The sequence below is a fragment of the Manacus candei genome, unplaced genomic scaffold (genome assembly GCF_025592945.1).
Source record: "Manacus candei isolate 608988 ecotype Guabito, Panama unplaced genomic scaffold, ASM2559294v1 h1tg000078l, whole genome shotgun sequence".
Lineage (NCBI taxonomy): Eukaryota > Metazoa > Chordata > Aves > Passeriformes > Pipridae > Manacus > Manacus candei.
Window position 1 is genome coordinate 2,655,749 of NW_026138126.1, and position 25,739 is coordinate 2,681,487.

A 25,739-nucleotide genomic window follows, 5' to 3' on the forward strand; every position below is an offset into this window, starting at 1 on the left:
GCTTTAAAATCTCCGATTCTGTCAGGCCATGAGCAGTTTGGATCTGGTGTGAGTTTGTGTTGTAGGTGTTCTCTGCACCTGTAATGTCAGGATTCAGTCCCTGATGGCTGACTGAGGTGGAGAGTACCTTTCTGTGATGGAATTTCTGGATGTTTTCTCAAGGCTTTCCTTAAAAAGGTGCAAAAATAGAAACTCTGTCAAATACTCAATATGCCCCAAAGTCAGTGTGCAGCACAGACTCACAGGTTACATACACACAGTTAAGCAGCACCAAACACACCATTGAACAGGTGCAGGACAAGCAACAGGTGCAGGGGAGAACATACAGAAAATAAATAGTCCCCAGTTGAGACACTGAAGTGGGTCAGTAGATCTGGCTGCTTCCCTCTGTCTGGAGGAGTTCTGGGCATAAGGTTGGAATTCAGGTTGAGGTGGCAGTTTGGTTCTGACTGGTCAAGTGTTTGGACATGGGGAACCTGATTTTTTCCTTAGCTGTTGGGAATATTTTGGTTTACAGGAACGTCTGCAAAATCTGTCTTGATGCTTTTTGTTACTGTAAAAAAAAATATCTTGATGAGCTCTTTAATGGTACATAGTTCTGTGAAATGCCATGCTTGTGAGTTTGAAAGAATGAATTGTTCTGGAATTTTCAACAAATGATGTTTTGTGAGTGGAAAAAAAATGCATTGCTGAAGCAGTGGCTTGTTCTCAGTTTTTAAAATAAACATTCAGACTTATTTCAGGTGGGGGAAGTTTGGCTTATTGAAATGCGAAGATCTAGAACTCACCGGGGTTTTCCTCCTCTTTGCAGATACATTATAAAATGTCTAATGGTTATGAAGATCACATGGCTGAAGATTGCAGGGATGACATTGGTAGGACAAATTTAATTGTGAACTACCTCCCTCAGAACATGACACAGGATGAGCTACGGAGTCTGTTCAGCAGCATCGGCGAGGTGGAGTCTGCAAAACTTATTCGGGACAAAGTTGCAGGTAAGATCCAGTGCATCAGAAATTGTCACTTTGGGGTAGGCTGCTCAAGCAAATACTTGATTTAATGCACCTTAATGTAGAAATATTGTGTATTTGTGCATGTGTGTAATCAAACTATTGACAGCTATGCCTGGAACTCCAGTAATGCCAGGCCTAGATAGTGGGTATTAGGAGGATAGAATGCTCAAGGCTACACTAATGACTATTGTGGCTAAGAATTCCAAGAAGTACAGTTCCCAGATCTGAACATCAATAGGCATGTCTAAAACTAGCTTGGATTTAGTCACCAGCTGATTTATTCTTCCTACAGTCTGAGTGGTTTTGACTCTACCAGAGCTCTGAATTTACAGACAAACGTTTTGCTCTGATTTTGATCGGTACAATAAAGGTGTGGCGAGTGTCTGAAGGGGCATTATCGCCCTTGAGGAATTTAACTTGTGAGTTCCTTTACATGGGATTGGTAGTAGTAGCTTTAAAGTATGAGAGGAATGAGTTGTTCAGATTTGTGAAACTTAATGTTTCATTGAAGCCAGACAAGTGCTGACAGAGCAGCTGGTTCCACGAGCCATATCTGTTTAGTTGCAGGAGCTTTTAGCTGCTCTGTGGAGAGGTTTTGGTCCTTGTCCTGTTAAAATACTTCATTTACAGGTTTTGGTTGTTCTCGTTCAGAATTCAGAGTCTTGGATTTTGTGGTTGTTTCTGGGGGGGAAAGTATGTGTGCTGTTAGTAGCTGTGCACATGTGTGTGTTCCCAGCCTGCAGCTGAATGCTTGTGGAATTCTCTGCTGCACATGCTCAGTCTTGTATTTCAGACTCCAGCAATACTGATCATTATCTAATCCATAAGGGAACAAGCCTGAGACTGCTCCACTGGCTGGGAAAGCTGCAGGAGAGCTCATGGAATGCATGAGAGTTCTTTGTACTCTTGTATCTATAGTACTTTGTTTTATATGCTGGAGAATAGACATGAGAACTGAGTAATTAAAACCTTTAGGATTTCCTTTCAGAGCAGCCTCTCCGATTTCCATGTCTCTGGTTTTCCTGATATCTCTCAGCTGAAGTTTCACATGATGCCTGTCTGTCTAAATGTGTACTTATGGGATGTATATGTTCAGTCATGATCAAATAGTTACCTAAATACTGATTTCTTTCAATTTTTTGGCAGCTGAGTGTTCAGCCCAGATGTTGTTGTGCACTTTGAGGTGCTCAGAAGTTGAGGCTTGCTCTGAAGGCTGGTTTTGCAAGGAACAAGACCCCTTGTTTAATGATAGCAAGTCATAGCTGACCCACACCTCAGACTGTCAAATAAGCACAAAATCACCTGCCTGGGAGGGAAGGATTTTTTTGGTGGGAAGCAAAAGACTCCTCACTGCCTGAAGCTGAGACTCTTCCTGCACTCTGTTCCCTGTAGCTTCAAACTCTGCTAAAGTCTGGTTAACTTTAACTTGGAACTTGACAGTGCTGGCTAGTTTGAAGTCCAAACCATACACTTTTGTGCTTCAGGATGTTCTTAACCTGAAGAATCAAAAGTAAAAGTGCTGTTAGTGTTGCAGGGAGTCTTTGGGTGCCTGCAGATAGAATGCTGCCTTTTCTTGTAAGTGGCTGCAGGTGTTGGATTCTGCAGTGGTCACACCACTGAATTTGGTTGCTTCCTAATTTTTCATTCACTTGCAACACTGTTAGGGGCAGTTCCCAGTCATCTCCATGCTCACTGATAGTTCTGGAGTATCAGTACCTAAGAATTGGCTTCTTTAGGAACCTTCTAAACCTTTTTTCTTCCTTTTGCTTTTCTTTCTGCCTTTTCATGTTTGCATTAAATGTCTGTTCTCAAACTCTGCATTGAACAGATTGGTGTGTGGCTGCCCCTGAACAGAACAGTCCTGTGGCAGAATTCTGCTTTCCCTGTGCCTCCACTTGCATTTCCCTGGCCCCGTGGCAGACAGCAGGAAACAGGAGCTGCAGAAAAACCTGTTCAGCTCCCTGACCTTGGTTTCTGGTCAGATAAGTCACAGTATTGGCATGTGAGGCATAGCGGGGTTGAGTGGCCTGGACAGGAGGGAGCTAACCTTTGCTTTTGTTGGAATGAGACTTTTTGGATCAGTTCAGTTCTTTTCAGTGAAGTCACAGCTTTGGTGCCTCCCTGAAGTTCCAATAATCAAGTGTCTTGTCTTTGGAGTTCCCTTTATTGTCTGTATTTGCAGAGTTAAAATCAGTGTTTGGTTGATAACTCTTACTTTTTGCAAAACATTCACTGATATGTAAATTTTTTCTCAACTCATTGTCTATTAATGAAACATGTGAGGCAGAAAATGTCTTCTGCCTGGAATGCAGTTTTTAATGACTTATTGAACTGACCTGAGCTTTCTGGAGACTGATTACTGGATTCAAGAATTGATTTGGAAGCCAAAGTTTGGGTTTGTTCGAGCAAAGGACGTTATGATCATTATATATGTTAATGGGTTTTGCTTCAAATGCAGCACAGTATTGAACAATCTGTGTTCCACGTGTTAGACTGGGTTATAAAGTGTAGAGAAACTCTTTGAAGCCACCAGACTGCTCATCCTTTATCTCATTATTGGTGGGCTTTAGGGAAGCAGCAAACCATAGTGTGAGTTCACATTCCTTGCAGGAATTTTCAGCTTTGTGTACACGTGGGTTGTCACCACTGGTGAAAGTGTGACTGAGTCTGGGTTGTTGTTTGAGTCGTGACAGCTTCTTTTTCTGCTCTTTTTTTTTTTTCAGTAACTGTACAGAGAAGCTTGTGCACAGTAGATGAGTTTTAGCAGGGTGCAGGGCTCCTCCAGCTTTTCCTGATCAGACTGGAGGTGTGGAGGGCTGGGCTCTGCATTCCCAGTTGGGGTATTGCATTCCTCAGCACTTCCAGACGTGGCTTTCCTGGACTTGTGATGAGCGATCAGTCCTTGGGGTCAGTGGGCAGATACTGGATTGTTGCTCTGCAACAATTGTTGCTCCCCACTGCACATGTTCCTGGGGAGCATGTCTTGGACATCCAGGATTTTCATAGGAGAACTATAGAGTTTGTTGGGTACTGTCCTTTCTGTCAGATGTCAATCGAGCCCCAGCTGTACCTGGGGGCTCTGAACCCTGGGGAAGTGCTGTAAGGCTGATTCCCACTTCCCAGCACAGTGTGCACAGTGTCCAGCCTGAGGGGAAGCTTTGCACTGTTGCATCTCCTGTCGTGGTGATTGCTGAGATCTGTGAGTAGACACTGACCTGATTCCATCAACGAAATCCTCCCTTCCCGTGGCTCTGGCTCATGAGTGTGAGAGCAAGGAGAAGTTTGGGGTTGGTCCAGTCAGTACTGATCAGACTGTGCCCCTGCATCACTGACTGCAGGCACAGTGGGGTCAGGCTTGTGCTCTGCCCTGGTTCCCTCTCCAGTGATGTGTATGATGTTAAATGTCCCCTTCCTTGGAGCAACTACCTCAGGCCAGAGAGGACTCAGCAGAAGAAATACATCCTGTGCTGTGTTTTGCATTGGAGGTGCTTGACTTTGCTGCAACATCCAGATTCTGGGGTCTGGCTTTCCAGACAGTGTGCTGTGCTGGACTCTTCTTACAGGTGAACGTTTTTAAACATTTCTCCTCCTTCAGTACCTGTTAACACCAAAATCCAGGCCTCTGGACACTCTAGGCTTGCTGAATTTCTTCCAGCATGAATGCTGATGGCTCGTTGTGTCGGGATGTCTGATTGTGCACTGCATGGATCAATACATCTAAATTTTCTGAGAGAGCACGGTCATCTTTAGCCTGCTGTCCATGCAGCTGTCCATACACAGGCTGTTAGTCCTTCTGGACAAAATGCTGAAGCTGAAACTTAATCTGTCATGAGCGTTTTAGTTTCTCTGTCTTCCCCTCACCCTGATAAAGTGTTGGTATTTTCAAACCCGACTGTCCTAAACTTCTGAAAAGCTTGGGTTAAACACCTGCTCTTTGTGGAACTGTTCAAAAATAAAAAGCTGCCAAGCTCATATGTGAAGTCATCATAGGCTGATATTAAAAATAATGTTCCTGCTTATTGGCATGGTGTGATCTGTGGGATGGCTCCTCCTGTGAAGCTCTGTGTGACTGTCCTTGGAGTGCAGTGGAGAGAGTTCAGCAAAAACAGCATGAGGGTGTGTTGGGGGAGGTCTAGGTTCTCAGGGAAAGGTTCTTCCCCCACAGGGTGCTGGGGCACTGCCCAGGCTCCCCAGGGCAGTGGGCACGGCCCCAAGGCTGCCAGAGCTCCAGGAGGGTTTGGAAAACACTCTGAGGGACAGGGTGGGATTGCTGGGGCTGTGCTTTGCAGGGCCAGGCGTTGGACTAAATGATCCTTGTGGGTCCTTTCCAACTCAGGTTGTTCTAGGATTCTATTCTTGGATTCTATGAACCTTTTTCCCCATATGTTCATGGTCTCAGACCCCTGTGGGGCTTATTGCTCCTGACACCCATAGCTCTGGGTCCGTGGTGACAGGTTTCCTGTGCACACCTCTCTGTGTGAGGGTTCCTTCTGATGGCAGTTGGTTTTGTTAGGGAGGCATCCAACTTCTGAGGATTCCTGTTCCCTCCCTCACACCTTCTGTACTGCCTGAGCAGGGAATGTTATCCCTGTGACACTCGTGACAAAATACTCATGACTTTCTACTCTAGGAAATGTAGGATATGATCCTTCAGACTGTGCCAGAGGCTCTGTCTGTACCTGTCAGCTCCCAAAACACAGCCCCCTCTGTGCAGAGGCTGGAGGAGACGTGGGCACTCTGCACTGCCTGTGTTTGCTGCTGTCAGGGAGCACTGATGGAGCTCACTGAGGCTGAACCCCGGGATCAGCAGCTGCCAGGATTGCTCCACTGCTGCTGAAAAAATGTGGAACAGAAAGGACATTTTGGGGTGACTTGTTAAGGTTGTGTGCAGAAACCTGGGTCCATCTCAAACAATGCTGTCATGGTGCTCACTCGTGCAGGTGTGCCTGGGGCATGTTGCTTACAGGACCAAAAAGAAGTCACTTCTAGGTCGTTGCAGTTGGTCAGGAATGGATATGCAGCTTCACCTTTTCCCTGTCTTTTTCTTTTCGTGGTGTATTCTCTGGAAGACTGGTTCTCAGGAGTCTAAAAAAGCAAATGAATGTCCGTGTCCTTGTAAGCTTATAGAGTAGAAAGGGGAGGAGGATTTTATTGCCCTGCTGTCAGGTCCTGCAGAGCAGTGAGTAGCTCCAGCTCACGTGACAGAGCAAGTCTCCTTTCAGTAGTGCAGTGGGCTCGGTGTAGAAACAGAATTCTGAAGTGTTATTGTCTGTGGAATGGATCTAAGTATTCTCTTGGGTTGAAATAGTTTTCTTTTGCATTGACAACACCCATGAAATTGCTTATATGCAGGTTTGCTGTTAACTGTGGAATTGGAATGCATCATTACCCCTGGATTTTTTTTTCCTAGCTCTTTAATCACATTTGGTGGTATGTGATTTCTTTAAATGTGCATTCAAGAATGCCTTGTGGCAGTGGTTAACTTAATGAGAAGTGCAAATGCTTTGCAGACAAATTGCCCAAATACTGAAAACGTGAACACCCTTCCAGCTTTGCCAGCTCCACTTAATTTCCTTTCTCATAAGGATGGCCACATAAACTGCCTTAGAGGTAGTAACTGAGTTCAGCAAGGGTACAGGAATACAGTTAATCTAAATCATAGCATCATGGAATCTCCTGAGCTGGAAGGGACCCACAAGGTCCATCCAGTCCAACTCCTGGCCCTGCACAGACACCCCAACAATCCCACCCTGTCCCTCAGAGCGTTGTCCAAACCCTCCTGGAGCTCTGGCAGCCTTGGGGCCGTGCCCACTGCCCTGGGGAGCCTGGGCAGTGCCCCAGCACCCTGTGGGGGAAGAACCTTTCCCTGAGATCCATCCCAACCACCTGGCACAGCTCCAGCCCTTCCCTGGGTCCTGTCCCTGGTCCCAGAGCAGAGCTCAGTCCCTGCCCCTCCGCCTCCCCTCGGCAGGAGCTGCAGCCCCCGAGGAGTCTCCCCTCAGTCTCCTCTGCTCCAGCTGAACCAGCCAAGTGCCCTCAGCTGCTCCTCAGACCCTTCCCCTCCAGACCCTTCCCCCTCTTCATAGTCCTAAAGGCTGCTTTGGCTCTTTCAGAGGGTTCAGAGCACAGCCAGAAGCAACAGCTCCTGCAGCAGTACCTGAACTCTGCTTCTAAATGTTTTGGGAACTTCTGGGATTGTGAAAGGACTTCTACAGCCCCTCTGATGACCCAGAGCGGTGGCTGTTGCCAGGAAGAGATAGCTGTAGGACAGCTGGGGCTTACAGCAGGTTGCTCTGAGCTCTGTCAGCACTTGATCTAAGGAGGTTGGAGTTTTTGTTCCAGTTAACCCCTGGTTGGGAGAGTGAAGCACCTGTGTAGCTGTTACTTAGGCCAGGCCTATGTGCCAGTCTGGCCTAGACTGTACTAGATTGGCCAGAGCTGTGGGAGCAGGGCAAGGGCTGGGGACTCTGCTGTGACCAGCCCATGTGCACTCAGGGCTGGTGCTGAGGTGCTGCAGTCTCCAGCAGTCATGGTACCACTATCCCTGGGACAGCACAGGCCTTGATCAAAAATGAACTACCTTGAGCACAGAGTGTGGTGGAGGGAGCAGGGACTGCCTGGGCCTCTCTCTCAGGCTGGGCAGAGGTGTTGGCATTGCTGCAGGTGGGCACTGTGCCACCAGGTGAAGGACCTGTGGGGGGATTGGAAAGCAGCCCCTGAGGCAAGTCATTAGTGAAGGACCCAGAGGTTTGACATCAGGGCCAGATCTGTTAGAAGTGTTGGTCACTGCCCTGGCTGATGGTTCAGGTTACACTCTCCACATGTTGCAGTGATGTCAAACTGGGAGCAGTGACTGGTGTCCAGGTGGTGGGTGCTGCCATTCAGAGGGACCCTGACTGTTCTCTGAAAGCCTTGAGGCAGGGCTAGCACAAGGGAGGGTGATTTCCTGCTGTTTTGGGGTCATGGTATCCTTCCACTCTCTCTGGATACATTGAGAGGGTAAATATGTTCATGCTCAGTGTCCCTCTATGGTATGAAAGTCAAAAAGGCCAGCAGAGCTGGACAGACCATTCCATGGCTCTGCTTCCTTTGCCTTTCTTTTCCATCCATCCATACAAATGAGCTAGGTAGCAACATCCTTAGTTGTGCTCTAGTATTTCTCAGCATATTTTTACTGAGAGTTACTGTCCCACATCCTGGAATACTTCCATTCTCTTCCAAGGAGCAGCTTCTGCACAGTAACAGTTTGGTTCTGCTTGATCTGTGATCGTGGTGACTCTGAACACTTGCTGAGGTTTTGCACTGTAATGTCCACTGCTAAAACTATCATTTGAGAGCTGAAGTTTCTTCCTTAGGAGATGGGGGAAGTGGATTTTTCAGCCCTCAGCATCTTGAACAGTCAGGTTTTTGTTCCAACAACAGGTGAACAGATTCTGTCTCATTTAAAGAAATAAGATCTTGTAGTAAGTGTGCAAGGAATTTTCCTCCCAAATATTCCCTCAAAAAACCAGCCTGTGGTATTCCTGCACAATTTTGGGCCTGGTATTTTCTGTGTTCACTTTCTGAATCCTTTTCACTTCACAACATCCCGGGTGCTGGCAGTTCATCTGGAAAAAGAGCCCTGGAGCAACTGAAATTAAATCTCAATAGAGAAATGTTCTGGAAATGAGAGAAAGGAAAAAATCTAAAGAGAACAGATAGAAATGATAAGTATGCAGAGAGGCTTTGTGACATAAAATTAATCACTAAAAAAGTGAACCTTTTCAGGATTTAAAGCTATCACTCTTGCAGTTGGATTGTTGTGATATTGGTGAGATGGTGAGATCCCTGTGAACTGTCTGAGTCAGGGTGAATAACAGACTCGTGTCAAGTTGGATTTGTAGCTTTTGACTTTTCCCCAAAGGGTCTGTTTGAGTTGCTTTGTTTCAAGGCAAATACCAGTGATTTTACATGAGGAAGAGAGGCCACTTTATTTGTAATTTGTAATGTTTTGCTGAGTTATTTGAAGGTCAGGCTTTCCAAACCAGCTTGAGTGTGATTTTACCCTTAAACTTCCATAAATGAGACTTGTCATGGTTTGGCCATGAACAGAAAGAGACTTCTGTCCTGGTGTATAGAACCAAGGGAAGCAGCAGGGGCACAGTCTGGATTGGAAAGTCATTACCAATATAACGAGGTACTTTCTTTGTTTCCTTCCTGGTTCCTTTCTGTTGCCATCAAGAGTCTGTTCAGTAAGATGTGCTTGTTTGAAGTCTCAAACAGAAGCAGGAATTGGCTCAGAGAGCAATCTGAGTCTTAGAGGAACTGTAACAAAGCTGAGTTCAGGTCCTGTAGGAGGAAGGTCCTGAGCTGCTGCACCACAGAGGTGTTTAAAGGACAAATATTGTGGAAATGCTCCAGTATAAACCTCAGCTTTTGTCCCTGTCCTCTCAGCATAGGTGGAGCATGGTGCAGCAATTCCTGGTGTAGTGTTGATCTGAATGATCCAGTCTTACAACAGCACAGTGCTTCCCAGGGTTCTTCCTAGATTGGGCACAAGCCCAAATCCTGAGCTCTGCCCCCAGCCTGACCCAGACACACTGGGGGGTTTCTGGTGCTCTCTCGGTGTTTCAGTGACTAAGGATAGTTCTGGGCAGCATTTGTGACTAAACTGGAGATGAAGAAGATGAAAGTATTTCAAAATGAGTAATTGTTCCCTCAGGAAGTTATTTGGACAAACAAAAATGGACTTGCTTCCATTTTCCAAAATCTGCATAGAAGACTGCAGAATGTTTTTGTCAGGCAGAGTAATAATGGTGTTTAATATTAACATGCTGCTTCAGTACCTGCACTGAAACTCCTGTGCTCAGTTCTGACTCTGGCAGCATGTTTTCTAGTTTTCTGGGGCTCACTGTGGTCACCACAGCACAAGGGGGAAGGAGGATTGTGTCAGAGAGACACAGCAGCTGCTCAGTGTCACTGATGGAGAGGGTGTGAGGACGTGGCTGAATGAGGGACAGGGGGAGGTTGGGGACTGATTTAGGGCAAAAGGTTTGGTTCAGGCTGTGGGTTTTAGCTTTAAGTTTTTGTGTTTCCGTAGTAGCTGAGATGTATCATCTGTATTGTTAATGAAGGCCTGGAGCCCCTCTGCTCTGGAGCCAGGCTGGGAGAGCTGGGGGGGTTCACCTGGAGAAGAGAAGGCTCCAGGGAGACCTGAGAGCCCCTTCCAGGGCTTAAAGGGGCTCCAGGAGAGCTGGAGAGGGACTTGGGACAAGGGAGGGACAGGGTAAGGGGAAGTGGATTCCCAGTGCCAGAGGGCAGGGTGAGATGGGATATTGGGAAGGAATTGTTGGCTGTGAGGGTGGGGAGGGGCTGTCCCAGGTTTCCCAGAGCAGCTGTGACCCATCCCTGGAAGTGTCCAAGGCCAGGTTGGAGGGGGTTGGAGCAACCTGGGCTAGTGGAAGGTGTCCCTGCCCATGGCAGGGGGTGGGACTGGATGAGATGAGCCTTAAGGTCCAAACCATTCTGGGATTCTGTGATTTCCTGTATTTTCAAAAACATACTGTGAATTATGTGCTTGACAATAATAAGTAGAACTTCTATGTTGTGATAATGGGATTTATCAACACAGACATGAAATGGAAAATCATGCCCTTCAACTGTTGGTTTTGAAGATCGGTGATTAAATACTTCAGATGTTTGTTCACACCCAAAAATATGTTTTGACAGAAATCCTTCATGAAGCTGCTTTCTTTTCTTTTTCTTTCTAAGGACACCTCTCAGTATGAAAACAAAATCTGCAAAGGATGTAATGAATAACCAGTGCTTTTCTGCAGAGTTGAGTCAAGCAGCACATGTAGAACATGGCAGCTTCTGAAGTTGGCATTTAGAATATTGAAGTGAAAAAGTGGTTAAAAGTTATGCTGTGGAGCAGATTTAACCTTGGGCTGAAGGTTATAAGGAGGAGCTAGAAACCAGCATCATCACCCCAGACCAGTGGAGAAAAAAATGACAGAAGAAATTTTGTGGAAACCTGTGGAGATGAGTTTTCACTCAAAAATAGACTGTGAGAGTGTATGTTTCCAAAAATGTGGGACAGGATAACTGAACATCATCCCAGCCTTTGTTCCTAGCCATGTAGCAGTTTTGGTAGTTCCAGGCTTTGTCTTAAGGACTACACTAGAAATAAACTCAAAATTTAGAAATGATTCCGTGAATAGGAGAAAATCCTGAGAGGAAAAAGAAACGTGGGATTCTTTACCTTCACTAAACCTTTCATTAATAGTTAGTTCTGTTCCATCCCTCCCTAGGTAAAGAATTCATCCAGGCTGTCAGTGCAAAAAGACCTTGTTATGTGGAACTGGAAGGACCTGAGGTTAATGTAGTGTCGAGTTCCTTGTTCTGTCCTCAGGGATCCCAGGATGGAGCAGTTTTAAGGGACACTAGTCCAGCCTCCTGCTCAGAGCAGTCAGCTGTGAGACCAGGCCAGGTCATTCAAGACTGTCCCATGGGCAAACCTCCACATGTTCCAGTCCTCTGAGTGGCTTGGTGGCCCTTCCTGAGCTCATTCCAGTTTATCAGTGTCTTTCCTGTGTTGGGGGACATTAAAAATTGGATGCAGTATTCAAGGTGTGGTGTAGTGTTCTGTAACAGCATGATTTGTTCCTTTTGGCTCTGCCCCTGTCAGTACAGTGCTGTTACCCTGGCTCACACTCCATACTGTGATTCCCAGCTCCTTTTCCATGGAGAGCTCTCCAGGCAGTATCTGCTGCCCGGTCTGTTGTTGCCAGGGTTTCTTCCTCCCCATGATCAGGACTCTGCATCTGTCCTTACTGTGTTCCATGAGCTGCCTGTTGGCCTGTTCTCCCAGCGTGTTTGGCCCCTGTGGGTGGCAACCCCAGCACTGGCAGGTCCCTCCCAACCTGGTGTCATCTCTGGTCTTGGTGAGAGCACATTCCCATCACCTCCTCCAGGTCTGGGGCCAGAAGGTAAAACAGCACGTCCCAGGACAGACCCTGCAAACTCCACTTGTTCCAGGCGTGGAACATGCAGAGTGTGTGGGAGGGGGTTGGGAGAGTGGAGGTTGGGGGGGGTTTTTTGTCTCTTTTTGGAGATGGATGTGGCACTTGCCTTCCTGCAGTTTTTGGAGACCTCTTCCAATTCTCTGGTTGTTCAAAGATGAAGCAGTTTCGGCAGGGACATGAGCCTGGTGTCTTATCACCCTTATGGAGAGCCTGTCTCAGGCCCCCATGGGCTTGGTTGGGAAAAGTTCACTCCAGCAGTCAGTCCCTGTCTCAGCCTTTATCCATTGGCCCTTCTCCATGAGCTCTTTCCGAAGTGCAGAGGTCTGTCAGACCTCGGTGTTGGTGAGGTGAGGCACAGAGGGCATCCTGTCCTCCTTTCCTCAGTTCGCACCTTAAATCTGCTCCCACACTTCCAGCCTGGTGCTGCTGAGACAGCAGAACCTTTCCCTGTTACCCTTGATATTATTCTTTAGTTTATTTGCATTCCTTTCAGGTCTGAACTGCAGTTGAGCTCTGCTGTTCCTCAGACACAGTGGATAGTGTTTCCAAATTCTTCCTTTTGTAGCTTCTTCCAACTCCTGTGCTCCCTGTTTCCCTTGGAGCTGTGCCACGAGCTCCCTGCTCAGCCAGGCTGCTCTGCCTACACATCTGCATGTTTTCCTGGGTGTTAGGAAGCAGAATATGCTGTATATCTCACTCAGGGGTTAGGATACAGCCTCTGGATCACCTGCTCTCCCAGTCCTACCTGGGTGCACTTCTCCTTCGGCATAACACTTTTTGGGAAGTTTGGTGCAAGAGTGGTTGTATTTTTCTCTGGGCTCATGTGACTCTGTATCCCTGGCTGTACAATAGTGTAACTGTGCTAAAGGGAGCACATCTGAGCACTTTAATCTCTCTTCTCATCCTCAGAAACTGCACTCACCGCTCTGAATTCTGCTTTTTTCAGTGTGCTGATGCCTGGTATTTTACGTGGTACTTCTCAATGCATTCATGCATATTTAGGCTCTCTGGTTATCACTCACAGCACACTTTATAAAGCCAAACAAAAAACCCAAACCAGCTACATTCTCCAAACACTGCTTCCCAGTTCAGGAGCAGTTGCACACTGAGATGCCCTCATACTGAGGTGCACTGACCTAACAGGAGCCGGGTTTAATTCTGGAGTTCCTTAAGAAGGACAGGATAACGAGGATGTTATCAGCTCCCAGTGAAGTGCTCTGCCCTCATATCAGACTCTGTGATGAAGCTGGAGTTATCAGCAGTGGGCTGGGAATAAGGAGGGAGCTGGTGGCTGAAGCCACGTGTCCTGGGAGCTGGGAAAGGAAGCAGGGACATGGACAGAAACCCAAGTGATGCACAGAAAGAAAACGACTGCCCTTTCTCATGAAAGGGCCTTTTATCATGGAAACAAAACTGGATTCTTTCTGCTGAAGGAGTGTAGTATTTTGCTTAAAACTAGGTTTTAAAGTCACTTTGTTAATTATTCATCCAGATAAGGACCTACTTGTTGCTCTTTTTTTTAGCTTTGTCTCTTTAGTACATTTTTATTTATATCTATGCAAACTTTTAAAAATATTTTAAATTATTATCCACTAAAATGGTTTGAAAATTGTTACAGCACCACCTTGCTTTGCACAACAGGTTTCTATAGCAGGCTGAGAACACCAGGAGAAAGCAAAGAACATCTCTTTTCACCTGGGCTAAACACTTAACAACAGTCATAATGCTGTGTGAATGCCAGCTCCTTATATATTTCCTGGCATGCCTAGCACACAGGTAGAGTGTATGTTTTAGGAGGAGGGAACACGGAGTGAAACTGTGAAGCAGAGAGCATTCCTGCAGGGGGAACTGTGATGGAATGGTGGAATGTGCCTCCTGCAGTGATGGGAGGGTCGTGTGGTGCAGAGATGAGCACTGGTCACTGAGAGGGAGGAGATGGCTCAGGCTGATGGTTTTGGGTATTTAGAGCAAGATAAGTTAAAATATGTTGTCAGTTTTGCATGGGTTGGGTTTTCCTAGTGCTAAAGACTACGTGGTGTGATGGAGTTTAAAGGTGGTAAGTACAGACTAAGGGATGGTTTGCATTCTAGGTCATTGTAGAGAAATACAGGTAATTGATATTTCCTCACCTAGTGACAGGTAAAAGTTAACAGGACTGTAGTATTGGGGTTTAGTCAAACTTATTGTCATATTCCTAGATGGAATATGAGAATGTCTGACTGTTGTGATCCTGCCACTTTCAGGGGCTTTTTTTTTTCATCTGTATTTGTGCAAACCCCATTACCTCCCTCATTTCCCAGAACTTTCAAACTCTTGGATAAGGAATAGTCATTGAGCAACCTATATAAAACTGGAAGTGAAAAGGGTGCAGAATTTTGCTTCAACAGAAACAGCAAAGAAGGCCAAGAGGATATGGTGACTGTGGGGGTGCTCTGGGGACAGACAGTTGGAAGGGGAAGTGTGTGGAAGCTCAAGGACAGGATTTGTGCAGGAACAAGTGGACATGGAATATGAAGACGTCCCTTTGGGTGTTGAGTGGAGGCTGTAGAACATGCTTCCAGTCAGAGTGCTTGGGAACAAAAATCTGAACTGCTTTTGTGGGCCTGTGTGTGCTTTGAGGCAAGGGAATATGTAGAGTTTGTGATTCCAGGGACTGGACCCACTGATCTCAAACTGCATAAACTCATAACCTGTCTGATGCTTTGGGAGAAAGTGAAGAAGTGTGAGCAGCAGGGGAGGGGATTCTGGCACTCTGCTTCCCTTGGTGAGACCCCACCTGCAGAGCTGCCTCCAGCCCTGGGGACCCCAACACAAGAAAGATATGGACATGCTAGAAAAGTCCAGAGGAGGCCCCAGAGATGCTCTGAGGGCTGGAGCCCCTCTGCTCTGGAGCCAGGCTGGGAGAGCTGGGGGGGTTCCCCTGGAGAAGAGAAGGCTCCAGGGAGAGCTGAGAGCCCCTTGCAGGGCCTAAAGGGGCTCCAGGAGAGCTGGAGAGGGACTTGGGACAAGGGATGGAGGGACAGGACAAGGGGAATGGCTTCCCAGTGCCAGAGGGCAGGGTGAAATGGGAAGAAATTCCTCCCTGTGAGGATGGTGAGGCCCTGGCACAGGTTGCCCAGAGAAGTTGTGGCTACCCCATCCCTGGAAGTGTCCAAGGCCAGGTTGGAAAGGGCTTGGAACAACCTGGGCTAGTGGAAGGTGTCCCTGCCCATGGCAGAGGTGGAAATGTGATGAGCTTTAAGGTCCCTTTCAACCCAAACCATTCCATGATCTGCAGTTCTATGCCTACTGTGTTCTCTGGGAACTTGTTGCAGGAGAATAGGGAAGGATATTCAGTGTACTGAAGACAGCTTAATAGATTTATATGGTGTGGAATCCTGCTCTTTTTGGCCTGTCAGAATAGTTACACCCTCCCCAGTGCAGCATCCATCCAGGGAGGGACAGCCCTGACTGCCAGTGCTCAGTGTGGGTCACACTTGGAGGGATAGCCCAAGTCTTGTTTGGAATATGTTTCCCTGGTCTGTAAGGGCCTATTTCCATGAGCTTTTTTAGGACCTGGTTCTGTTCAGTAGTTTGCTGCAATATTCGTGTTTATGTGACTTCTGGGACAGACTGAAAATATCCATAAAGCAGCTGGTGCTCTGAGCCTTCAGAGCAGGGCTGAGGTGCTGGACCTGGGAGGGGTGTTGGGCCCTTCCCACCCTTGTAAGAGGGAAAAGTTGTTGCCAACTGTTCACCTGGTATTTGTTCCCTCTTAAACTTATCTTTGTTTTCTTGGTCTGACTCTGGAGAAATAGGGCAGGGTGCAGGTGCTGAACATTTTTCTGATTATTAAATTATTAATTTTCTTAAGGGAAAAGAATCTCTGTAGGTAAGTGGGTGTGTGCCAACCAGATTTTACCTAAATGATTGACCGTGTCTGACTAATAAAACCAAGTGAATGTTAAAAAGAAACCACAAAAGCTGTGCTGTGGGTACATGTAAGAAACATTGATCAGAATTTTGCAGACATTATCTGTGGGTCTTTATAGGACAAAGGTGCACAAGTTGGTGTTTAAGGTCTTTTATTGTGGTATTTTTTGTTTTCTATGTGGAGTTAAATCCTACTTGGCTGTCACAGGGTGGTTTGCCTTCAGCTGTGTGCAGTGTGTGGCACCATGAGAGGCTGGTGAGGATGTTTAACCCCAGGTCTGCAGGGGAACAGGACGTTGGCTCTGTGTGAGGGTTGAGCACAGAGCAGATCTGGCTTCTCTGAGAGCTTTGGCAGACAGCAAGAATTACCTGGGAGTGTTTATACAGGGGGGGGATTAGACAACAGGCACTGGCACTGTTTGGGTGCAGATGAGGATGAGTTACTGCTGGATTGGGTTTCACAAGGAAGCAGCCAAAGGCAGAGGCTGTGCCAGGAGCAGTTCTGCAGTCAGTCTGTCACGGTGCTCTTGGCACCAACACTGAGTCCCCTGTGGATTTTAGACTCGTAGTCTTGATGCCTCAGCAGACTGGGGGTTCTTTTTTCAGTAGCTGGAGTTAATCTGCATTATCTCTTGCAGCCCTTTGCTTCAGTTCCTCTTGACAGTTGTGCCAGGATATCACCATGTGACACCTGGGGGTGTGTATTTGGTGTTCTGGAAAGCATAAGGAACCTTCCTTGACAGTCAAGACCATTGCAGAGCCAATTGTGTGATTAAAAAAAGGCTGCATTTCACAGGAGACTCCTTTACTTTAGCAATTAGCTCTGTCTTCTAGTGTCCTCAAGCCTAAAAATGTAGCTTAATAACTTAAAAACAGTATATTGTTAAAATAAAATAGCACATTTTCCTATGTATGTTTACAATGTTCTTTAGAAAATTCCATAGATCTGGCTGAGAAAAAGTTGCCTGAAAAACATCTTGTATTGAATTGGAGTTGTTTTATTGCACTGAGACAGTCTTTGAAAGTATTTTAGTTATTTTTAGGTCTACAGTGATAAGAGCCTCTAATTGTTGGGAAATTCCAACCTGAAATGATCTTAGTGTGTAGTGTTATAATTGATAGTAGCAACTGTGGAGGTTGGAGATTAAAGGAGAACAAATAAGTATCCAAAGAATCCAAATAAATATCCTTTGCCTTAAATGCTTTCAAGATTTTAATTATTAGTATCAAATTCCTTCTGTGAGAGTTAAGAGTAAATTTAACTAAAGCGATAGCACGTTAATTGTCTGCATTGAAGAGAATTTTTGGTGCTGAGTTTGGGAAACTTGCTGCTCATTAGCTGTAATATGAAGGATTGGAAACTTCTTTTTCCCTTCTTGTCCCCAGGAGTGGAGGTTGGAATAGCCAAACAGAGATGAGCAGCCTCGTGGTTTCTTACCTGGCAGTTTATCCACTGGCACTTTCTGCTCTCTCTCTACAGGAGTTTGTACCAATGAACTTGGTTAAGTTCTTACCTTTGTTCCACACCCATAAAGTTTACAAGGCTGGTCAGAGTTGGTGTTTTAGTGTTGAATTTCTTGCTGTTGGTGGGTGCTGTGTCCAACACCTGCTGTCTGTGGAGACAGAGGGATGTCCAGAGTGGAAGTGAAAGAGCTCCGAGTTACTCACGGTCTGTGCCAGCCTTGGGAAACCTCCTTGGCTTATTGAAATATTTGCTGTGTGGATTATATTTATGTTGAATTCACTTCTTCTCATTTGCATTTCCTTTCATTTTGATGATGATAACGTTTTTTTTATTAGGATTAATTTTTTTTTAAAATGTTCTTCCCTGTAGGACACAGCTTAGGCTACGGCTTTGTGAACTACGTAACTGCAAAAGATGCTGAGAGAGCAATAAACACACTGAATGGCCTCAGACTTCAGTCAAAAACTATCAAGGTAGGAGGTTTTTCTGTCTTCTCTGAAAATGGCATTGTAATAACTTCATTCTAGTGGTAAGGCCTGTGTGTTCCCAACTGCAGGAAGGGTAAATCTGGGAGAAGAGTGTTTTTAAACAGCTTTGTATTCAAAAATTCCTTTTTTTTTAATTATTCCCACCATTTTTACAGCAGTAGAGGGACCATTCTGAATTGTTGCCAGGCTTTTAAAAAAATCCACGTACCTCTTGGATACTTCATGATGTTTATTTTAAATCTTGTTGCTACACATGCACTCCTTGTCCAAAACAACAGCTGTGCTGTGTGTGTAGGATTCAAACCTGCTAAGGTGATATTTGTAGCTTTCTCTAGTAGCAGAAATTAAGACAGAAAATTGCACTTTAGCTGGTAAAGTCTTTTCATGAAGCTTTAAAAAATACTCTGACAGGACAAGTTCCCAGTGTGGGCTGTGGTGACTGACAGTGTCCAAACTTGGGATTCCTCACCACAGCAGGTGTGTTTGCTGGGAGTGTTGGTATCGATCTGCTGCTGTCTCCTTACAGCAGTGCCAGTGTATTTGTTATCTGCTGGATGAACCCAAAATGAATGGAGTCATGTAGGGACGTGCCCTTTCCCCTTTTGTCAGTTTTTCCTTCCCTCTCCTTGTCCCATTTTTTAAAACTCCAGTAAAAATGGCCGTGTTGTTAACGGGGAATAAATGAAATTGGCTCGTGACAAAATAAATTAATCTCCTCTGTTAACACCCTGAGTGTACCTTTCCTTGTTTTAAAGGTCTCCTATGCCCGCCCAAGTTCTGAAGTTATCAAGGATGCTAATTTATATATCAGTGGCCTGCCCCGGTCGATGACACAGAAGGATGTAGAGGACATGTTCTCCCGCTTCGGGCGCATCATCAACTCCCGTGTGCTCGTGGATCAAACCACAGGTGAGCTCTGGGGCCTTGCCTGCACTAAACTGGAGCATGGACAGCATGGTTAGTGTTCTTCTGACACTGGCAGTCCCTAAACTTAATTAAATTAGACTTCCACAAGCTAACCATGACATCTGGTGTTAACCACTGATAGAATTTTCACAGGGTACCCTTGTCCAGTGGTTTGTTTTTTAAACACAGAATGATTCTGCTGCCTCCTTTGCTAGCTTGGAGCCCAGACCTTGGATCATATCAAAATAGGATTATTGTCATTTTTATCAGTTGCTGATTTGCCAAATCTGCTCTCTTGCTCTGACACTTGCTGTCACTGCAGTGCAGTTGTGCTTCTGGGTCATGTGTGTAACCTGGAGTGTTGACCTTACCTTGACTTCACACACATGCAGTTGTTGTCCACAGGCAAATTCCAGGCCACAGTTACAGATTTAAAAGCAAAACAATATGTTTTGTCTTTTATACCATCTTGAAACTCACTCAGTTTTCTCATATTTTAAACCATTTGAGGTGTCTTACAGGCCTCTGTGGCTACTGCTAAGCAAAAGAATGAGTTTTATACACTTAGTACTGCCCTGAAAGTTCTGAATGTGTTTTGTTTATTTAAAAAAAAGAAAAGAGAAAGAAAAGCAAGAAATTCAGTTAAGCAGTTGGCTCAGGGGAGACAAAAGTTAGGCTTTTTTTTTTATGATGGTGATTCTGACTCTGTTACAATGTGTTTTCAGAGTTTAAATTTCTTACCTCATTATTTCAGACTGGGTAAATGCAGAGTCTGGCTTATCCTGTCACCCAGGTGTTCTGTGGCTTGTATGTCATGTATGAATCCGGGGGGAACTTCTGCAAATACACCTTTTCATTGATTATACCTGTGCTGTGTTAGAATAGAAGATAATCTAATTCTAGCAATTCCACATTTAAGCTTTATAACTGGAATATGTGCATTTATACACATTTATACACATCAGTTCAGCAGCAGCTTTCCTGCTCTGTGAGGGATGTGCTGTAATTCCGAGTGGGCCACCAGCAGGTTGTGGTGGGATCAGTGTGACTGCAGCTGAGGGCTGCAGGGCTGGGTCCCATCACAGCCAGCTCCTGGGGCAGGAACTGCTTTGAAGTGACTCCATCTGGTCAGACCACGCTGTAAACACCACTGTGCTCAGGAGTCCCAGGTGACTGGGTGAGATCTGGGGACTGACTTTGTAGGCAGTGTGGCTGAGTGAGGAAAATCCCTTCCTTTCCTTCCTAGAGAGGAGGATTCATCTTGTCCAACTCTGATGCCTGCGTGGTTCTGTCTCTAGAGTTGATTATCCAGGTGGCAGCTCTAGAGAGAAGCAAGAAAAAAGACTCGTGGAGCACAGCAAACTTATTAATGCAGGTGTCCAAACTAATCATCCCCCTCTGGCAGTCTGTGGGGTCTGGATAGCACCTGACTTTGACAGAGCTGTAAAATGAGATGGCAGAAGTCATACAGATAAAATCTCTTCAAGAATAATAGAATTTTCACAGGTGTGCTGAGGCCTGATGCTGTGTAATTCAGCTCAGAACACACCTCCTGCTTTCCAATAGCCTTAATGATGAATTAATTGAAGAATGGATTCCACATCACAAAGTTAATGCCTGCAGAACCTGGGTTTGCTTTCCCACCAGGAATGTAGCTGTGGCTTTAAACCTTTGATATCTTGATCTGGTCCCACTTAGGACACATTTTGATTTGTACTTTTAGCTGTACCTTCTCACAGAGGTGATTCTCTAGCTTTTTGAAAATTATTCTGTTTTAAAATACGCTTTCTACAATATTTATATTTTAAATTAACGCTGTGATAGATCAAATGAGAAGCACTAGGAAGAGCAGCATGAAAGTAGAGGAGTCACAGTAAGCTGAGCTCTGGGGTAGGCCTTGCTGACATCTGGGTGATGCTGCTGCTCTGGGCCTTTCCAGGGTGGGCCAAGGCTTCCCCCTGGCACAGGAGGCTGATCCCAGAGGTACCTGAGCATTTAGTGCTGCCAGCTCTGATCTGGGGAGCCCATCTGTTGTTCTTTATCAAAGTTCTCCCAGTGCCCCAGATGCAAACACACCTTGCTTGCTGCAGGCCCAGAGTTTGGCATGATGCACTTCCTTCTGTGAAACAAGGAAAGTGATCCTTAATTGTAATCAACAACCTGGTGATTTATGACAAGCTTAAATTCTGAAACTGGCTTTGAAGATTGCCCTGTGTGGGTGTAAAGAAAACATGAAAGTATCTGATATGTCCCTTTCTGAAACAGAGCTGGTGAAATCCTACAAATACTCTGCTTTGGAATGGCATTTAAACAAAATGTGCCCCTTCAGGTTCACTGTGATAAACCATGTTTTCAGCCTAGGATCAAGTCACAGATGAGAATCAAGGGGAGGAGGGGAAGCTCGCAGGGCATCCAGGGGCTGGGACTAGGAAAAAAATATGCAGATGTTTAAAATATCCACATGTTAACCAGCTGTGAAATTGGTTCAGTGCAGTCACTAAGAGGTAATTCTTCATTGGTTTTAATGAATTAAAATAATGTATGTGCCAGCTAGAAATAATGAATGTGGTGCAGATGAAATTGTGATCTCTCCATTCTAAAAGGTGAAACTCCTTTATTAGTCAGACCTTTGTTCCCTCATGTCTGAACCTGAGTGTGTTTCCAGGATGGAAAAATGAAAACATTTGCAAAAATGTGTCAATTCTGTGTTTGCAGATGCTTTTTAGTGATAAAGTAATTGAAACTAAAGGTTTTGGGTTTGTTTTTAAGCAACTGGAATGAATTCTTTTGTTAAATTAATTTAAAATGTTTGGGGAGGTTTTTTTATTAATGAAAATGTCAGTTGGTGATGAATTTCTACCACATTGTAGTTAAAGTGTTGTAGTCAGTGTGGTTGTTATAACTGAAATGAATGTGTTAATTTGTCCTTGGCTTCTTAATTTTGTACTTTATCCTCCAGCTGCTGAAGAAACGTTAGTAAATGTAGAGAACTTGAAAGCTGTGACCACAGAAATATTGAACTTTTTTGGTTTTTGTTTTCAAAGTTATTTTGAGTTTATCCTGAACTTCAATTTTTTTATTTTTGTTTTGTTTTGTTTGTTTGTTTTGTTTTCTTTTTGTTTTTTTTATTGGTTTGGTTACAAGGTTTGTCCAGAGGGGTCGCATTTATCCGGTTTGACAAAAGGTCAGAAGCAGAAGAGGCAATTACAAATTTCAATGGTCACAAACCCCCAGGTTCCTCCGAGCCCATTACAGTGAAGTTTGCAGCCAACCCTAACCAGAACAAAAATGTGGCACTGTTGTCGCAGCTGTGTCATTCACCAGCTCGACGGTTTGGAGGGCCAGTGCATCACCAGGCGCAGAGATTCAGGTAGGTTAGGAGGGATAAATGCATTTAAGGCTGTGCTCCTGTTCCCGTGTCCGTCTGGGAAAGCTGGGCAGTGACACCTTCACTGCAGCATGTGTGAATGAAGCCGTAGTGCACTGTGTGTCCTGCGGTGTCATGTAAATAAAGCGTTGCATTAAAATATGATTAAAGTGAAAATCTTACTTGTAACATTTATATTGGAGTTAGAGTGTGGAGGTACCTGCACCCCGGGGTCTGCTCCCACAGCTGGGTTACAGTGAGGTGGTGATAGGTACCTGTCTCAACAGATCTCCATTCTGTGGTCTGAACACAGATAAATTGACAACTTAATGAAAGCTCTGAACCGTTGGTTCCAGCAGGGACGTGTCATAGTAAGACAGGAAAACCTTATTTCTGATGAGGAGGTTCCATGGGATTCGTGCCTGCATCCCAGTCTGGGCAGGGCTCTGCCTTCCCTCGAGGCCTCACGAGTTCAGTGATGAGAATATTGAGTAGCTGCAGCATCCTGTCTGCCTCCAGGGCTGTGGAAAGCACTGTGTTTTGCCTTTTGAGAATTGCCTTGGTTTCTTTTGAGTATGAATTGCTTGAATTGGGATTGCCTGAGATGCTTATGGAGGAAGCTGGTGGTTGGACAGTGCTCTGGAATATGTGATATAGTGACAGATAAGCAATGGGCTTTGAGATGAGATTATGCTCCTGAGAGTTTCTGAGTGTAGTGTTTCCCTGTTGGGAATATACTCTTTTTTTATTATTGTTTTTCTCCTCTGAAGTATCCCGCTATAGACTAAAATCTCAGCCAGCTTTTTGCTCTGCTGCTGCTCCAGTGTTGCTGTACCTGTCCATCAGGCTGCAGTTCAGTGCTCTGAGCACACTCAGTGTCATGTGTCCCCAGAGAGAATTGGTACTTTGCAGTCAGCTGTGGTGCTGCACTGAGGGTGGTTGAACAGTTTACCCAAAGAGACCATGAAATGTCCATTCTTGGAGATGCCAAAACCTGGCTGGGATGGGCCTGAGCAACCTGCTCCAGGTGCCCTGCTCTGAGCAGGGGAATTTACTGCAGGGTTTTCAGAGGCCCCTGCCAGCCTCCAGTCTCCTGTTCTCTTCAGCTGTAGCCTGGGGAGGTTTAGTTCAGGCATCTCCTTGTGTTCCTGAGACACTCATCCAGATCTCCACACCAAACCTCCTGTGCCACACTGAGGAATGAAATTCTGAATTGTTTGCCTCTGAGTGAACTGTTAAAAAGTACATCTGTCCTCTGCCTCAGCCAGGGCTTCAGTGAGTCCTGGTCCTAGTAAAATCTTGAGGCTTATGGCTTGGTTTTTTCCTTCTTAATTTAATTGGACATTTTATTTGTCATTCTTCCCCTCAAAATTTATTGCAGAATTAAGATGTATCAGAAGAACCAGTACAAATAAAATTCACGTCCATAATTAAGAGACCAAACAGCTTTAATTCTGTCCTGTAATGACCACTCAGGAACAATAAAAATGATTAATGTCTTTATGGTAATATTGCTGGTGAAACTAGATTTTAATAACCAACCAGTTTGTTCATTATTCTTTTATTGCATCATTTAGAGCAGCATTAATGTCATTTGTGTGCATTTCATAGAATCCCAGAATGGTTTGGGTTGGAAGGGACCTTAAAGCTCATCCAGTTCCACCTCCTGCTGTGGGCAGGGACACCTTCCACTCTCCCAGGTTGCTCCAAGCCCCATCCAACCTGGCCTTGGACACTTCCAGGGATGGGGCAGCCACAGCTGGTGTTTCTGTAGGTTGGAGGTGTCAGCAGGAGCTTAGATGGAAGAAAATGTTCTGCCTCTGTCTGTTCCATTCCTGCTGCTGTGGGAACTGTGTCCCCCCAAGTTGTCTGTGCCCAGTGCTCATTTGTCAGCACATTTTGGCCCACTTTGGGTAGACCTGCTGGTGGAGAAAGAGCTGAACGTTTTGCAGTACCACAGAGTGGCAGAGGCTGGAGCAGAGCAGGTGTGGGTTAGGCTGTGCTGTCAGGAATACACTGTGGACACAAGATCCACTGGTTGACTTGGAGACACAGACTGTCCATCTCTGTCTTGTCACAGACTTGCAGGACCTCCAGCAGTTATTATAAAACTTCCTTCCCTCGATGACCCGTGCAGGCACATGTGTACACGTGTGCACCATAGAATCATGGAATCATTAAGGTTGGAAAAAACCTCCAGGATCATCAGGTCTATCCCACAGCCCTTCGAATTTTTCTTCCCACCTTTGGTGTTAGCTGGAAGTTTTTCTATTGAGTCTTCCTTAAGAGATGTGAGCTTAATGAGTTATAATTACTCATCCTGTGGTTAAACTCAAGAACCTGAGCTTGGGCTGAGTGTTGTTTGTTTTGGTGGTGAACAAGACATGATGAAAGATAAGCTGCTTCCACAGTGCACACAGTCTGTATAAATTAAAGTTGTGGTCTCTGCTCCACAGAGGTTGAATACTTAACCTGACATTTTGATTACACTTCGTCTCATTCCATCATAATCCCTGTAAATCCAGGATTAAGCCCTTAGTATCTAATTTGTAATTATTAATTTCCTACAGATATCACTCCAACCCTTTGTTTAATGTTCTGTTAATCCTTTGGAGTTCCTGTGGTATTTGTGGCTCACATCAGGAACTGGTCTTAGTGCTGTGTCCCCCTGGAGTGCTGGGCTGGCCTGCCAATTCTGAGACATGGGCTCTCTGCTTCCATGCAGGAGTGATGCCACGGGGTTGTGTCTGGAGGAGAGATAAAACATCTGGGCCAGGGGTTTCTTTTGAGAATAAGGTTTATTTACTTACACAGAATGGGAGATCTCCAGATGCTGAACTCTGATTAAATGGAGGGGTTTGGCTCCTGAAGTGTGAGAATGTGCCCAGAACCCCTGGAAGGCCTGTGCTTTTGCAGCTCACCAGGGCACTATACTAGAAGAACGTTCTTTCAAGTCTCAGATATTCCCAGTTCAACTGGTTTTGCTTTCAGACTTGTTCAGGGTCAGAGCCAGTTCCCAGTTACTGTAATGGTCATAACTCTACTGGTATCAGTCCATGAGTTCAGTCCTGAATGCTTGAAGGGCAGTAATTTCTGATAGCTCTTTGATCCAAGGGGAAACACAAGAAGACTCTGGAGTGTTTAACCCTGGAACTGGCATTACTGCTCAGAGAGCTCCTGCACATCTGTTTGGTTTCACTCCAGTGAAATATTTTACATTTTCCATTTTTAGGCCAGTTTGTAATTTGGATGTGAGTTGTCTGTGTTGAGAATGCTGCAGAAGGAACCATTTCATCCAGAGCAGTATTTCATCAATGCTCTGGAAGAATGTGGGGCTGAAACCCCATTTGCTGCTCTTCTCCCATATGTGACTGTTTGACTGAACCCCTGATTTATTGCAGGCTTAGAGCTTGTACCAATTCTCATTAAGATTTGTGTTGACCACAGCAGGTCATTCCCATCTGTGTCAGGGCAGAGCAGAAAAAGTTGCTTGTTAGAGGGACAGTGTCAGTGTAGCTGAACTCCTGCTCTTGGTGGAATTATTAAAAAATAAAAAGCTGCCAAGCTCATGTGTGAAGTCATCAT

The 25,739-nt window shown here is 45.3% G+C and overlaps 1 protein-coding gene across 3 annotated transcripts in view; it reads left to right on the forward strand.

The window, feature by feature from the left end:
* Positions 1-25,739, forward strand: part of ELAVL1 (ELAV like RNA binding protein 1) — a 40,567-nt gene that overhangs the window by 9,910 nt on the left and 4,918 nt on the right. For all 3 annotated transcript variants that reach the window (XM_051810722.1, XM_051810721.1, XM_051810723.1), the window contains exons 2-5: positions 812-995; positions 17,763-17,866; positions 18,637-18,790; positions 21,932-22,157. In XM_051810722.1, coding sequence (XP_051666682.1) covers positions 824-995; positions 17,763-17,866; positions 18,637-18,790; positions 21,932-22,157 — 656 coding nt within the window. In that variant the 5' untranslated portion in view covers positions 812-823. The remainder of the gene's footprint in view (positions 1-811; positions 996-17,762; positions 17,867-18,636; positions 18,791-21,931; positions 22,158-25,739) is intronic.